The sequence below is a fragment of the Diceros bicornis genome, chromosome 11 (assembly GCF_020826845.1).
Source record: "Diceros bicornis minor isolate mBicDic1 chromosome 11, mDicBic1.mat.cur, whole genome shotgun sequence".
Classification (NCBI taxonomy): Eukaryota; Metazoa; Chordata; class Mammalia; order Perissodactyla; family Rhinocerotidae; genus Diceros; species Diceros bicornis.
In genome coordinates, this window is record NC_080750.1 from 33,364,694 (window position 1) to 33,381,487 (window position 16,794).

General features: G+C 39.7%; 2 protein-coding genes across 2 annotated transcripts in view; one reads left to right on the forward strand and one right to left on the reverse strand.

Annotated features, from left to right (window-relative positions):
* The window catches only part of SMARCA5 (SWI/SNF related, matrix associated, actin dependent regulator of chromatin, subfamily a, member 5), a 45,781-nt gene extending 45,024 nt beyond the window's left edge, over nucleotides 1-757 (forward strand). The window contains exon 24 of the mRNA XM_058550126.1: nucleotides 433-757. Within this exon, the coding sequence (XP_058406109.1) occupies nucleotides 433-498 (66 nt within the window). The 3' untranslated portion in view covers nucleotides 499-757. The remainder of the gene's footprint in view (nucleotides 1-432) is intronic.
* Nucleotides 758-13,460: 12,703 nt separating this feature from the next.
* Nucleotides 13,461-16,546, reverse strand: LOC131411179 (FRAS1-related extracellular matrix protein 2-like). The gene is made up of 4 exons (XM_058549815.1): nucleotides 16,514-16,546; nucleotides 16,138-16,242; nucleotides 14,074-14,221; nucleotides 13,461-13,911 (listed from the first exon to the last, which is right to left on the reverse strand). Exons 1-4 carry the CDS (start codon nucleotides 16,544-16,546, stop codon nucleotides 13,493-13,495), a joined length of 705 nt encoding a protein of 234 aa, XP_058405798.1. The 3' UTR covers nucleotides 13,461-13,492.
* Nucleotides 16,547-16,794: the final 248 nt, after the last annotated feature.

A 16,794-nucleotide genomic window follows, 5' to 3' on the forward strand; every position in this document is an offset into this window, starting at 1 on the left:
CTAGGGATATCCTAGTAATGTGACAGCAAAAATTTTAAGAGAAGAAAGCCATTTTGTTATTAAATAATAGTTACTTTATAAAAGCATGAATAAATGAGTGTCTCTGGATAATATCTAGTTATTTATGTAACTTCACGAAATACTTCTTATTACTGTTTTGTTTTGGGAAGAGGGCATGTTATACATTTATTTGGTTTATTGATTTACTACTGCTAATTGTGAATGATTCATTTATTTCATTAGTAGCATTGAAATTTTTTATTGTTAGTAAAATAAGTAGATGAGATTATTTGGAGAATTAAGATTATTCTGGGTAAGAAGATCTACTACTTGTTACTGTATAGCAGTTATTACTAAAGTGCTACGTGTGTCTACCAATTATTTCACGTTAATATTCTTGTGATGGAAAGTAATCCTTCTGTTTGTTTGTAGACACAGAAACGTAAAATGGACGGAGCACCTGATGGTCGAGGAAGAAAAAAGAAGCTGAAACTATGAATACATATTTGTTTCATAATCACTAACTTTAAACCAGTAGTTCTTTAATTTACGGGTCTTCATAAGATGTACTGTACAATGCTCAATTGTTATGTCATTCAAAGACATCAGGTTCATCTGTTTACCGAGCTAGAAACATAGTATGTAGTTTCACTTTTTTAAATGCAACAGCTGTGCTGAAATTTTTTTTATCATTAACACTTGAATAATAAAATAGGCTTCATTTATTAATAAATGTTTCATTTGATTTATTTTTCTATTATAGTTCCATTTGTGAAGATTGTGACTTTTTGTTTATCAGCTATAATTTCTACACTCGTAAGGCTTAAAAACAACCAACCAAGTTAAAAAAAAGAAAATTGCAAATAACGTTTGTCCCATCACTTTTCACTTACTTGTGTAATTGTTTTAATTCACTTTGCCTTTGCAGAAATTTGGGTATCTTTGTAGTGCTATTGAGTCTCATCTGGGAAGATTATGTAAATTGCATTCTCCTTGCTTATTATGTGAGTAGGATGGGAAAAAAAGGCAAGACAAAGTCATTAAATTCTATGCATATTTCTTTCATGCTTGCTATTTCTGTAGTTGGTTCTGAGGTGAATATGCCCCATTCTGTTGGCAGAAGAATGGCCTTTTAGTTGTATAGCCAAAGACATTTAGTATTTTTTGGTTCCTTACGGTGTTGTACCATTTTGTAAAAGGAATATTATTATTATTATTTTTAATCATTTGGTAAATATTTTGACAAATTACCTTTTGAAGCAGCCACAACTTAGAAAGATAATGTCAAAACTAAGGTGATTTTTTTTTTTTTAAATGACCCAGCCAAAATAAGGTGTGCATTTGTCATACTGTTAAATTGAAATTGGTAACAAAGTGTATCCCCTTCCAGTTTACCTTTTTTGAGTTTTAGAGTAATTGAAAATTTTATTTTATTATATTTTAAAATAATTTCTAAATGTGAGTAGCAAGACTGACTATAATTCCAGTTTTATTTTCTATGGACAGATTTGATAAACTGGAGACCCTGAAGCAGGATTACCCAAATTGTAGTGTCAGGATTTTAGCTGTACCAGAGGCCTTTATGTGCTACACATAATTTGTATAAAGTTTTATATGTGCAAATTGGGTACATAAACAGTTCTCCATTTTTCTAAGGGAATGCAATAAATGTAGCATCGTGAATAAATATAACTTTTATAATCCTTAAGTGGTCTTTTCTTTCCATTTCTGTAATTTTCTTATATGATTTTTATTCACTTTTTTCCTTAGGACATTATCTTTTTCTCTTAATTAGATTTCTTCCTCTAAAATATCTGTCAGTTGTCATTTTCATCTGCCCACAAATAATTGAGATTTTTATTTATAATGCTGATTTCCGTTGTCATACTAATACTGCTTACTTTTCCAAAATGTAGGATTGCTGCTGTCAATGTCAAGCAAAACACAGTGCTTCTGGCAAGTTGTAGAGTAATTTGAATGTATTTTGTGCTTCCCTAAATTGACCTCTATATAACCTTGGATTCTTAAAATAACAGTTATGGGTCTAATATATGCAAAGTTTGAGGAATGGTTACCTTTTTCATGAAAGGAGCTATCATTCTTAAGAGTGGTGACTGCATCTTGGAAGAAATAATTGGAAAAATATAAGGCTGAAGAAAACTTGACAGAGGTCACAAAAGAAGTGATGTTTTCAAGAAGAAGAGAAAGCCTAATACTGGCTGGGGGTGGGGAGTGGGAGGAGGTAGAATGTGGAAATGCAAAATGAATCGCGTGTAGTGCCAGTCCTTGAGAGCTTGGGGACTCAAATATAAAAGAAACGTAAAGGAAAACACTTGAAAAACAGATGAAAGAAACAATATCCAGATTGAGCTTTGCAATCTAGCCAACGTATGAGATATTTCTATTGCACAGGTCAATTAGGCTATCACTACAGCATGTTTATCTAGAATAAAGCCAAGTTTTTACTTATCTTCTTAATTAAAGGAGAGAAAAATTATCAACCGTTTTAAAGAGGAATTGATGGTGGAGAAGATAGACTCAACATTGGAACTCAATTTCCAATTGATTTCCTCAATTTCCAGTTGAGGAAGAGGAAACCTTTACTAGAATTTAGTTTAGAATGGTGTCTAAAGCCAGCCTAGAGGAGGCTGGGTATTTACATAGGTGACTGGGGTTACAGTGATCTGTTACTGAGAATATTTCATTTAATAATTGAGTAAGGCTCTGTATATTATTTTTGTTAGGAAGATTATATTCTGTTGGGAAGATATCCAGGTAAAACTAATAAAATGTAATCATTACTTTCAACTAAAATATTTAAAATTTTAATGCTAAAACCTTGGAGGAAAAAAGATAATGGAAATTTTTCCAGTAGCAAACATTTTTTTAAAATTCAGCGTATTTCACATTCACATACTCAATTTTTTTTTTCTTGTTTAGTGAGGAAGATTGGTTGTGAGCTAACATCTGTTGCCAATCTTCCTGTTTTTTGCTTGAGGAAGATTGTTCCTGAGCTAACATCTATGCCAGTCTTCCTCTATTTTGTATGTGGGATGCCTCCACAGCATGGCTTGATGAGCAGTGTGCAGGCAGGTCCACGCCTGGGATCCAAACCTACAAACCCCGGGGCCGCCAAAGCAGAGCATGCGTACTTAACCACTACGCTGCTGTGCCGGCACCAAAGTGTGCTCAATTTTATAGCAGTGCTTACATAATACTTATTATAATATGTTGAAGTTTTATTAATTAGGAAATCTGAACTAAACTGCCCTAATTTAGGATAGTTGCATTTATAAGGACCTCTAAATATTAGTCTTCCTTATAGTATACTCAGAGTGCCTTGTTTTGTGTGGTAGATACATGATAGCAAAAAGTAATAAACTGGTCAATATATTAGTATTTAACACTTTTACCAATTAACCTACCAATTTGTCGATAGATTTCAAAAAACTATTTTTCTCAGAATTATACTTTATAATATTTAATTCTGTGTTCATGGAGTATTTTAAAAATAACTTATATGTTAATTTTTTTTTTTTTTAAAGATCTGCATGTCCATAATAAAGTGGTAGTTGGGTTCAGGTGTAGTAACATTTTAAGGAACATTTATAAATCCCATTTCTGAGAAGCCTCCAGCCCTTAACACGGGACACCATTTTCTGTTCAGTTTTTCTGTGGGAGAATTAATTCAGTGGACAGTCTCAAGTTGAAAAAGTATGAAGTTGAATCAAGTGCAAAATATTGCACTTCAGGAGAGAACACAGTTGTCCTGATTTCTATGACCATTTTAAAGGAAGGAGCAGCTCTTGGTAAGAATAATAATGGTGTAACCTGTTTCAGTTTATCTGGATCCAAAACACTGGTGCATAGGCTCTGCACTCAGATTTGTGCAGCCGAGGTTTAGAATCACTGCTTAAGGTCGGCGGTCACTCGTCACTGCTGACACATGGCAGCAGAAGCAGGGTGGCGTTCTAATGTCCTCACCATTTACACCTCTTCCTCTTTCCTGAAACCATTTTCTCTTCTGCTTATGTCTCAGGCAGCACTCAGCACTGCGAGTTTCACTTGAAAAAACTGTCACCCTGAGTCTGATGTATTTTGAAAATTGAGATCACGGTAATCCTCTCTGGGCCTTCAGCGATATGTTCTAAGACCTGCTCCTGGGAGCTCGTTAGAAATGCAGAATCTGAGGCCTCATGCCAGGCCTACTGAATTAGAATCTGTATTTTAATAAGATCCTCAAAAGTGATTCATATGCACAGAAAAATTTGAAAAGCACTGTTTTTTTTTTTTAAGATTTTATTTATTCATTTTTTTCCCCCCAAAGCCCCAGTAGATAGTTGTATGTCATAGGTTCACATCCTTCTAGTTGCTGTACGTGGGACTCGGACTCGGGTTGGACGGAGAAGTGGTGCCTTGGGGCGTGCCCGGGATCCGAACCCGGGCCGCCAGCATCAGAGCGCGCGCACTTAACTGCTAAGCCACGGAGCCGACCCTGAAAGGCACTGTTTTTGAAACACATTTTGCCTAAGCAAAATAAAAAGAACCCTTAATAGCTATTTAACAGATATATTCAGATTAACATGACTTCAACAGGGTAACATGAATTTTTTCTTTTAGTTAAGCTGAGGAAGATCATTCAATAGTATTTCAGAGAAAATGTTTTTATCTTGAATTTTGGATATGCAGATAGTTTTACCGAGGATTTTTCTGGCGCATTTTAATATACTAGTATTTTTAAGTCACTACATCCCAATTATGTTAGAGCAGTGTTACTCCAGTATGTGATCCGAGGACCAGCAGCAGTTACCACACCTGGTTCTTGTTAAAAATACAAATTCTCCCATCACACTGCAATATGCTGAATCTGAATCTGTGGGTGTGGCCCTGAAATGTAAGCTCTCCAGGTAAATCTTCACATATACTGAGATTTGAGATGCACTGTGTTAGTACATCTCAATATACTTGTTGATTATGGTTTCCCTTTCCTTTAAACGGAATAAATGTTACAGAACTTTTGATGATGGCTTGCTTGCTTCTACTCTCAAGTTTATAAATCTAATTATGAGACTATAACAGGAAGAATGCTAAACACATGGGTAATTAAATGACACCTGAGCAACCTCATATTTTTACAGTGACTGCAAGGCATTGGTGAAGCTATAAGCCCCCTCTCCTTGTTGGTCTGATGTACAAGTGGTGGTTAAAGAACTAGACTTGCTGATAGAGAATGATTTTGGGGTGATTGTGTCATCCCCTTCATAGGAAGGACAACATCAAAACAGCTAAAAGTAATTCTTGGCACATTTATCTTGCTGTATATTCTGTTTTTTTTTTCCCCCAAAGCCCCAGTAGATAGTTGTATGTCATAGTTACACATCCTTCTAGTTGCTGTATGTGGGACGCGGCCTCAGCATGGCCAGAGAAGCGGTGCGTCGGTGCGCGCCCAGGATCCGAACCCGGGCCGCCAGCAGCGGAGCGCGCGCACTTAACAGCTAAGCCACGGGGCTGGCCCTCTGTTTTAAGACGTGATTGATTTGGTTTGAAGTCAGAAACTTATGTTTCCATGTTGATGCACAGATGACAATATCTGCTTCTAGGTATGGTTAAGCTTAAGCTGTCAGAGAAGGTGCTTCAAACTTCAGCAGATAGTTTAGGCTTCTGAGGAGTCACCATAACTGTAGAGTGGAGTGACTGTCTGGTTGCTGTTACAGTTGCTTAACCAATGGGTCATTTTTCTCATCTGAGCACAAACCTTATGTCTGAGTAGAAGTGAAGTCAGTAATTTGATGCAGCTCAGGAATAAGAGACCAAATGCACCCCCCAAAATGGACATGGTGCTGCTTTGAGGATCTATACCTACAATTTCTAGTCCCATTTGCTCATGAGCCTTGCCACCTGGGAACAAGTCTGGAGTGAGGACAGCTTTTCTGGAATGGTTCAGGGCAGTAATGTTGAATATTAGTGCCCCTGTTTTTATCAGCGTCTATATCTTGAGATAGAGTGAGTAACTCAGGATTGGCTCTTCTGTATTTCAAGGTTTTGTCCCCAGCAAAGGAGAGTGCAGACTGATAATATTCCAGTCTCCTCTTTCCAAATGCCCTGCATTCTCCCCTGATTGGACAGTATAAATTGTATGGATATACCACTCTCTTCTCGTTGCCACCTTTGAAAAAAAAAGACCAATTTGCTTTGAGGAAGTTGACAAAGTATGAGAAGTGATACGGGGCAGGGAAGTTGGAGGCCATTATTAAAGTGTGAGTTGTAGGACACACACCTGAAAGAGGGCAGCAGAGGACAGGCTGATACCATCAGATCCTGGCTGTCTCACTAGAGGAAGTGCTTTCTTGTCGTTTGTGGCTGAGTATCAAAATCCACATTGCCAAGTTTTCTAACTTGAATCTCTGGCTGAGCTCTATCCTAGAAGATGACATGAAATATTTGGTATTACCTTTTAAACTCTAGTATTAAAAAGTGAATGGTCCACCACTTTCTCCCTGACTGAAGCATAAACTTTTGATTTCAAGAATTACCATTAAATAAATTTATGAAACTGGCCTCAACATATCTCATTGACCAGCCACACTGTCCACTGGTAGCAATAATATTCCCTGTTTGTCATTTTCTTTCTCCTTAAGGTAGTATGCTATTGACCATAGAGCAGATGGTTAACATAAGATCAAAAATCACATCCCAGGATTTTGAACCTGTAGAGTAGGGAGGGTGCATCAGCCAAGCAGCCATATCCCTTACGTCCTGGATTATATTTGGGAACATATCCGTCTGCTCCTGTGCGTGGGAACACCTTCGCCATGTTGCAAGTGAAAGAGTCACCTGCATTTTGAACTGGGTCTACTATTATATGACCATAGATCATTGAACCTGAAAGAAAATATGTAAGTCTGATGTCATGTTGACCATAGGGGAAGTCAGATCAGATGAGAGTCATGTGCTAAAGTGTGTTCATGAGTTTGGCGTCTGTTTTCTTTTTTTAATGCAAATCTGGTGATTGAAAGTGTTTCTGAAGAATGAAAAAATCATGGAGACCTAAAGGAGATATTTTCCAGATTTTGTCAAAAGCAGCCAATACATCCGATGCTGAATATGGAGTTTTCCTAGAGTTTCCTAATTGTGAAATACTGTATGGTCATGCATCACTCAATGACAGGGATACGTTCTGAGAAATGCATCATTAGGCCCTTTCATCATTGTGCAAACATCATAGAATGTACTTCACAAACCTAGATAATATAGCCTATTACACACCGAGGCTATATGGTACTAGTCTTATGGGACCACTGTTGTAAATGTGGTCCATCATAGACTGAAATGTCGTTAGGTGGTGCATGACTGTATGAGTTATTGAGATAGATGATGACATCGCTTTCTCAAGGTTTTATTTTGTTAATAAATAGGTTACTTATCCTGAAAAAATGAAAGACTTTCAAAGTCTTATTACCCAAGTCTTATTATTCTTGTGTATAAGTTCATACTGACTTAGGTTTTCTTTTACCAAGAAATGATAAAATCCAGAAGGTCACATGACCAATGGAGGCACACTTATGGATGCTGCTTCTACGGTATTTTAAATCAGAAATAGTATTGAGTTTCATTTCTCATGACAACTCTGAGGATTAGTAGTAGCCACTTGGAAGACTTGGAGATTTCGGGGGTTCAGCAGAACCGGGGAACATGATTAACATGTTTGTCTTAAGTTTGGAAAGAGAGAATGATGTCACATTGTTACATAGGCCATTTATTTGCCAGCCCTGGGCTAGACATTTTGGACTGAAACGTATATGAGCTATGAACATAACTCTAGTTCTTTAAATGTAGAAGGGCCTTTAACCTCAGATAAGATCATATCAGTTCCTTCTTCAAAGCCCACAGACCCATCAGATATCCAGAGCTCCTTTTTGGAGAAGAGAAACATCTGCGTATTGAGACTGAATTCAGCTGCAACTGGGTCACTGACCTAATAGGCAGGAGGAAAAGAGACAGATATGTAAGCAAAACCAGAGTATTCAAAATAGATTTATGATTTATAAATCTAAAATGAGTTAGTAAGCGATATAGATATTTTACTCTCATACATAAAGTTATACGATCCAAGGTGCCAAGCAACACTATGAAAGTGATCCAATGATACTGTGGTTTAAAGACATGATTAATATCACCATGTTAAATATTCTGAGAATTCCTAGTACAAGTTATAAAGGATAAATATATATTATATATATATATATATTGTTTTTTCTTTGCTGAGGGAGATTCGCCCCGAGCTAACATCTGTGCCAATCTTCCTCTATTTTGTGTGTGGGTCGCCACCACAGCACGGCTGCCGACAAGTGGTGTAGGTCAGTGCCTGGGAACTGAACCCGGGCTGCCGAAGTGGAGTGCGCCGAACATAGGCAGAGCATGCTGAACTTAACTACTAGGCCATGGGGCTGGCCCCTATATTATATTTTAATAAATATATATTTGAGACTATAACTTCTTGAAGAAATGACCTTCCCCGAAGAGTGAGTGCCAGTATTCCCACAGTGATCCAGGATTTGCTGAGTATCTAATAAAGTCAAAGGTACTTTTCTAGTCATTGAGACAACAGTAAGGACGACTATACAAATGTTTGGTATCGCATTTTGGAAAGCAGTGTGGATCTAAACTCTTTTTAATATATATGTATAAAAAACTAAGCTTTGAGAATAGGTGAGCAAGACATACACAGTTCCCTCCCTCATGGAGTTTATATTAATCTTGGGGAGACAAATGATTAATATATAAGAGTCTCTCAACCTGAGTTCTATTGACATTTTGGACCATGGAGGTAATTATTTATTGTGAGGACCTGTCCTGTGCTCTGTAGGATGTTTAGCAGCATCTCTGGCCTCTACCCACTAGATGCCAGCAATACTCCTCCTATTGTGACAACCAAAAATGTCTCCAGACATTGCCAAAGGTCTCCTGGGGGTAAAATCATCCCTGACTGAGAACCACGGGTATATCACACTTTCATGAAGTGATACACGCTATGAAGAAAAACAAAGCAGGGTTTAAAGGACTAGAGACGGTTAAGGGAGTGTGCTCTGCTGCTGGCGGCCCGGGTTCGGATCCCGGGCGCGCACAGACGCACTGCTTCTCTGGTCATGCTGAGGCCTCGTCCCACATACAGCAACTAGAAGGATGTGCAACTATGACATACAACTATCTACTGGGGCTTTGGGGGAAAAAATAAATAAACAAAAAAAAATTGTTAAAGGACTAGAGAACAATGAGGAATAGACAAGGGCTATCCTAGACAGGATGTTTTCTGAGAGGGTCCATTTAGGCAGAGACATGAAATGAGGGAGTGAGCTTTGTGCAAATAACTGGGTAAAATTTTCAGGTAAAGAAAACAGCAAGTGCAAAGACTGTGAGGTCAGAGGAAGACAGAATTATCCAGAAACAGCAAGCTAGACCTTGCTGGCTAAAAAGGAATGAGACAGGGGTAGAGTGAGCTGAGGCTGCAAAGAGACAGGGGCCAGTGGTGTAGGGTCTTGTAGGCCATGGTGGGAGTTTGTGTTTTTATTCTGAGTGATATGAAAAATGATTGAAGAATTTTGAGTAAAAGAGTGATATCTGTGGTTGCTCAAACCAAATATTTTTTTAGATAGTCTTCAAAATTAAATTATCCCAAAATAAGTAGAGAAAACTAGCTATAAATTATTATTTCTATTTTTCTCAAAACCATATATCATTATTCACACATTCTCAAATTACTAAGATTACCGTAAAGCCTTAAATATTAAAATACTAATTAAGTATGCCTTTTCTGTTGCTTAATTGTACATCTGACAAAATAAAGTGCTGGCAGCTATTATAAACTATAAAATAATATTTTGGAAACCATTTGACATACTCAAACTGAATGTGTCCTGGATTATATACTTTTAAAAGTAACCAAAACACACCAAAAAGCAACACTATATCTCTAAGTCATTCATAATGTTGAGAGAAGCAGCTCCTAGTCATAGAGTACTTTGAATATTAATTTAAAATAGGCCGATCATTTGAACTGATCTGCATTTAATTATACAAGCTATCTTTGGCTTAGGTACATTTCTAAATCTCAACTTTTAAAAGCATTATAAAATACCACTCTGGCTTTCCAGAAAAACTCTGAATGAAAAAAAGAAACAATTTCTTTTCTTATCCCTTTTTAGCCTAAAAAAATCCTTTGAGATGATGTGTTATATTTCAAACCAATTGTTTTGGGGTAGAACATGTGTGTGGCTAGACACTCGTAAAAATATAGGGATTAAAGGGGGGAGATTTAAACAAGTAAAGTGAATTGATAACTCAATACGAACTGATAAATCCAAACTAAGGGAATCCTAGAAGGCATGGATTAACTGAGGAGAAACCTTGAAATACACAGCTGTTACTAGAAAATATCCTTACCTATTGGAACCTGACGTCAAGGTCAAAGGTGATGAGATCCTTCAAGTGACAGATAATGGGTAAAGTGTATTCTAGGTGTGGAGCAGTGATACATGGAATTAACTTCACTGTGTACATCCCAGAATGGTCTCAGATCTGCTAAAGTTTTTATTAAAATAATTAAACAGGTTTTGCAGCGTTAACTTGACTGATTATCAGAAGAGACTATGATATGAGAACCAATATTGAAGTGAGAAAAAAAGACTGAAATGATGTGATTCTAAATAGGAAAATAAGGTAGTGGGATGGTTTCTTGGTAGGCAGAGCACTGTTTCTGAGCATTCAGAGCAAGTAGACCTTATTTCTTTGCCTTCAACTGTTGTGAATTCCCAATTTGTCTAATCCACGTGACTATTCACAAGATTTTCTTTATCACTTTCCCTCCATCACCGGAAAATCCAGGATGTGAATGCCATACTGGATAACTATAGGAACTTCTTTTTCATCCCAAACTAAATCCTGTCCTGAAAACTCACTGCGAAATCTGAGATGAAACTCGAGTGCTGTGCTGGCCGGTGGAAGGTGGGTTCACTCCTCAAGAGGCTCAGTGTGAAGGTAGCATCAGGATGGTCTGCAGACATCACCCAAGAGGACAGAGAGGTACCTGGGTGGTTGGGAAAAGGACGGATCATAGACACCAGCAGTGTCTTTCCAGAGCTCAGTCACAGTGAACAGCAGCGTTACTCATCAGACACTCTCTTGTTTCAAAAAGCCTAGAGAAATCCAGCAAGGAACAAGCACCGCTTCTACAGACCACTGGTGTGTCTCTGCAGCCAATGTTTGAATTTTTGTCAAAGCTTCTGTGATCTCATGCAGATTGGTGACTTCTTTGGATGAGGCGGGGCTGTTGCTTAGAAGCTTACCTGGGTGAGACCTTACCAGCGGCCCTTGGAAGCAAACCTCCGACTTACCACCAACCTGCCTTCCTCGTTGCTGTGCATGCTGGTTGGGGATAGGGAGCCTGACCAGAGGGAAAAAGAAGAATATAGGTGATACAGGTTTACTATGAAGAGGCAGAGTTCCTCCTGGCTCTCCTTCATGAACAGGTAGGCAGTTAGCTGACTTCCTGACGTTTCTCTAAGAGGTGGCTAGAGGCCATACGGTCATCTAGCTTTGCAAAGAGTAACTGCACTGTTTTTTTTTCATTTCAGATTCCCTTTAATCCTAGACCATGAATATGTTTGCTTTCTTAATATGATTTCAAATTGTAAAAAGCTTTTTTCTCTGGGTACTGTTTTCTGTTTTTTCCCTATTTCTTGTCCCTCTCTTTCCTGGGGACCCAGTTTGAGAAATGAATGGCACATGTCCTGCAGGATACTCCTGCCAATCTCTAAGTGTTGCAGACACCACAGCACTGCTTCTCACCCTTAATAGTCATAAGACAAGTTAGAGGGAGTGCCTTCAAGAGTACCTGAGTGTAGTTTCTCCATAGCAGGAATGAACCTGTTAAAAAATTAACATTTGCATCCCCATTGTGCCTGGATAGTACTGGGACCTGGTGCTTGGTAAGAGAGGGAATAGTTTTAGCAGTTAGAGTGAAATTGCAGGTCACTGAGGGCTCCCCAAGGCTCCCCAAGGCTTTTTTCTTTTTTTTGAGGAAGATTAGCCCTGAGATAACATCTGTTGCCAATCCTCCTCTTTTTGCTGAGGAAGATTGGCCCTGGGCTAACATCCATGCCCATCTTCTTCTACTTTCTATGGGACGCCGCTACAGCATGGCTTGACAAGCGGTGTGTCAGTCCGCTCCCGGGATCTGAACCTAGGAACCTAGGGTCGCCGAAGCGAAGTGCAAACTTAACCACTATGCCACTGGGCTGGCCCATGCTTTTTTCTTTTTAACTTTTTCTTTTTCCATTGCTTAAGTTTCCCATCATGGGTTGAGGTTGGCACCCACTGACAGCATGTGCAAGCACATATTTCTCTTGGGTGGTTGACTCTGCTTGGTTTCTGACTTGTTGCAGACCTCAGTCGTGGATACTTTCCTAAGAGACATACCTCTAGGAACAGAAGGTATCTTCTTGCCATTTTAGAGGCCAGGCAACCAACAAAGAAAGGTGTTAAGAATTTTGATTCTTGGTTACATTATAAATAAGTTGTAGAAGGGAAGTTTTCAAGTTTTTCATGTCTAACTCTATGTCTCTCCTGCAGTTGTCTGACCTGCTTCTCATTTGCCCCAAAGGAGGCTGTAGAGAAGCTCTGGGCTCATGGTCATGCATGCAGGTGCATCTCAGCAGTGGAAATTCTGGATCAGGTGAGGCTTCCTGTTGGACTTTTACACTTGAGCCCAGCAGAACACTGCACTTCCAACATTAAGTCGTTTTGAAGAAGCTACCTAAGTCTGAGACTTTGCTTTAACTCTAAAAGAAGATAAGAAGTCTAAAAAGGCTTAAGAATAATCTTTCAAATCACTCTTCGTCAGAAGCAGTGAGCCCTGGACTAGCAGCCCGGAGAACAGAGTCCTAGTCTCAGCTCTATTGCAGCCAATGTGATGCTGGGGAAAATAATTTGCTTAAATTGAATATGAACTCACCATTTTAAAGCATTTTTGCCTGTATATTTCAGCTAAATCAACCAGAGCCTCAGTTTTCTCCGCTTCCATGTTTTTTTGTATAACTCCCTACCTACCAGCTACGTGTATATGCTCATCCACAAATCACAAGCACTTCGATGCATGCTCTGCTTTTTATGGCGCAATGTGGAAGAAGTGTAGAATTGGCAATCAGATGATGTGGGTTCAAGTCTTCATTCTGCCCCTATTATCTGAGTGACTCAGGGGTGTTTTTATTTTTATTATGGGGGTCTTCACATGAGACTAAGGAGGATTAAATGAGAAAATGACAAGAAAGCATTTTGTAAACTTCAAATAAGGTAACTGGTGACAGTGATGATGATGGTGTCTAAAGTTCCATTTGGAATTATGGTTCTGGAGTGGCCTCTCCAATGAACCAGTTTAGCCAGAGATCACTCACACTTAGGGTTGCTCCAAAACTTTCATGGATTGTTCTGTCTTCAGTTACAGAATCCAGATTGCCTCTCCGCTCCAAACCTTCCCCCTGTCCCTTCCCAACGGTCTCTTCTCAGAAGCGACCTGGCCATCAGTGCCTACGCAGCCACCACACTCAGTCAGCAGTTCCGACGTGTCATAGGAACCGCTGAATTCCCAGAGAGGAACCTCAACCTGAAGGTTGAGGTTCTGGTAAAAGCAGCGAGTGCGGGCCGATCTCAGGGAGGCGCTGTACCGACAGGGGGCGCTCTGTCCGAGAACTTCGGGGCACCTGGTGTGGGCCCTGGTGCAGCCACGCTTGATGCAGAGCTCGCTGTCGTCCAGGAGATTGGAGCGCTTGTGGTTGCCCACACGGGTGCCATCAGGGCTGGGAGTGAGCTTGCAGTTGGCCAGAAGCCGCGTGGAGATGACGGTCCGCATTCCGGGAACACGGAGAGGCAGCCCGCATAGGGCAAAGCTTGGGGACAGGGGCACCCGGTGCCACCTGTATCTTCAGCTCTTCCCGTGGCCTGAGGCATGGCCCTGAGGTTCCCTTCTCCTCCCAGCGACTGCACGATTGTGCCTTTGGTTTTACCGTAACACTTGCCATCTGTGTGCTGCATCATCAGTTATTTTGATCAGATTGGGGTAATCAGGGTCATCAGGCCCCATATATTGAATCTTGCTTGGGAAAGGTTCCGTGCCAAGCAAAGAGGCTGACAGACTTGGGGAAACAGATGCTAATGAAAACGTATGGGACTGGCCAGTCCAGGGTTAATAAGAATAAGAAAATAAAAAAATAGTAGTTACAGTTTGTTGATGCCTAATAAGTACCAATGTACATATATCATCACATTTATTCCCCACAATCCTACAAAGGAGATATTCTCATTTTGCAGATGAGAAAACTGAGTCTTTGATACAAATATCTTTGTAAATTATTGACCCCAATATTATAAGGGAAAAAGGTTTGGAATAAATTGATTAAGAACAATAATCTAATAATGCATTTCTCTCAAAAAATTTCTTGTCCAAAAGAGGCCTGATTTCTTGTTGCTTCAACAAGATGCAAACGCGTGGGGCACTTCCCTTAGCGGACAGCTCAGCTGACCCTGTGACTGGAGTTTCTTCTAGTCCGCGGAGGACATAATTGTCAACCTAGAAAATCATAAACACGCACATGTGCACACACATATTTAATGAAATTATTTCATGTTTGTTGATTATTATGTAAACCCCCCCCACATGCCAGATCTGTACTTATTCAGAATGGCTTGAGAAAGAAAGAGGAGGAAGCCCAAGCTTAGTGCCCACGATGACCAGCCAGCTGGGGAGAGCTGGGCAGGGGGTCTGGACCCCGTGAGAAAACTTTAGGGCTAAAAATTGTTACGTGGGGTTTGCATTGATATGAGTTCCAAGGGGAGCCCCAGCCCAGTCAGCCCTGACCTGGCCCTTTACACATACTATCTGATGAATAGGTTTTTTATCTTAGAGAAAGTTGCTGTCCACCTCACACACTGCCCCTAGGCACGCATTCTGTGGCCTGGAAGTGGCTATCCCTTTGATTTAACATTCCCTTTAATGGGTAAAAGACATGTGAATTTCAAGGTTTTTCCTCAGCGAATATATTCGTTGTAGCATTGTGTCTATTTGAGTTAAACAATTCAACTGTAGATACCTTACAATTCAAAACAATACCTCATATATACGATATACATAATGCAATCTGTTAAAATAGACATTAGAAATATGTTGATCCTTACATTGTAAGAGCAATATTGACAATTACTACAAATTATTGTCTAGGGGATACTTACTGATCTTAAAGTACTTGGGGTCATCATTACACGTGGTTTTTATTCCTGCGTGATACAGTATTGAGGCATCAAGTGAACTGGAATGAACTTGAGCTTTAGAATCAGACTGAGCTGCAATCTTGATTCTCAAAATGACCTTGGACAAATTGTCTAACCTCTCGGAACCTCAGTTTCATTACCTGTAAAATAGTTCCTTCACTTGAAGACCAAATAGAAATGTTGTGAGAATTAAATGAAAAAATGTGTGTAAAGCACTTAACACAGTTCCTGGCCAATGGTCAATTCAAAATAAATGAGAGAACTTAATATCATACAGTCCTGCTAATGTGGATGTAGGGACTGGACGTCAAATTTACAAAACTTATAACATCTTGGAAAGTTAAAAAAAAAATCTATCTTCCATTTGTCTCTTTTTAAAATAATAATATTATTAATTATTAACAATATTACAATAAAATGCAAAATGTATGTAAAAGAATCCCCACTCCCAAATCTGGTTTAATATGCTCTTAAATATTTTATATAAATGGAAAGTCGTGTTATTTCAGTGGTGAAGAGTGAATGTTACGTGGAGCAACTTCCATGGTTTTCGAGCAGTTATAATTTTCTCTTTGCATTGTGGAGCCCTTGTGCCAAGGGATTTCCTTTTAGGATACCCCCACACACCATCCTCTTTATTTACAGTGACAATTGGACTCAGAAGCTCAAGGCCCACGTCGTCACTGGCACTGACAGCTCGAGCTGCACACTGTACCCTTGACCTGGCTTGGGAACTGATGGGGTCAAGTGTGATAGATTTTGTGGCGGTGAAGAAAGTGTTGAAGTCTACTTCCTGCTCTGGGCTGGTGATCCCATTACTGCTGCGCCGACCAGCCAGCGGTACAGGGTCAGGGTGTCATTAATGCTCTCAGCTGAGCAGATGGCTCCTGTCTTCTCATAAATGGAAGATTTGGGATTACAGGCCTAAAATGGGATAAAAAATAGGAGAAAAAGATGCATTCTCTTAGTTTATGTCTGTATAGATCAAATGTTTCCACTGACGGGAGCTGTGGCTGCAAACAGACTGAATACGTGTCACCCTGGGGATCTGAGCAAGAAGCAGAAACGGCAAAATGTTTTTAAAGTTTGTGGCTTGTCTCAGTAAGGCAAATTTTCTATTTTAGTCCATAGTATATCTGCTTTCATTAAGATGTTGCAAATGTGTATCACTAATGCTTGAGGGAGCATTACGCACCTGTGGCTCCTGCTGGGCGGCTCGTCTCTCCATGGGGCTCCAGTTTTTCCAGGCTCTGCTCACGCTGCTCTGTCCCTGCCTCTCCAAGCCTCGTGGTGGCAATGGCTCCTCATTGCCGCTGGATCCTCGGTGCTTCTGCACTCCTCTTGGCTCCCTTAATCCTGCCTGCACCTCTGCAACATTCCCCTCGTGGAACACTCTTCAGTTAAACACTTTTGAGTGTGCCATGGCTGTCCTGCTGGGACCTTAAAAATCCCTTTAGGAAGAATAGCATTTAATCG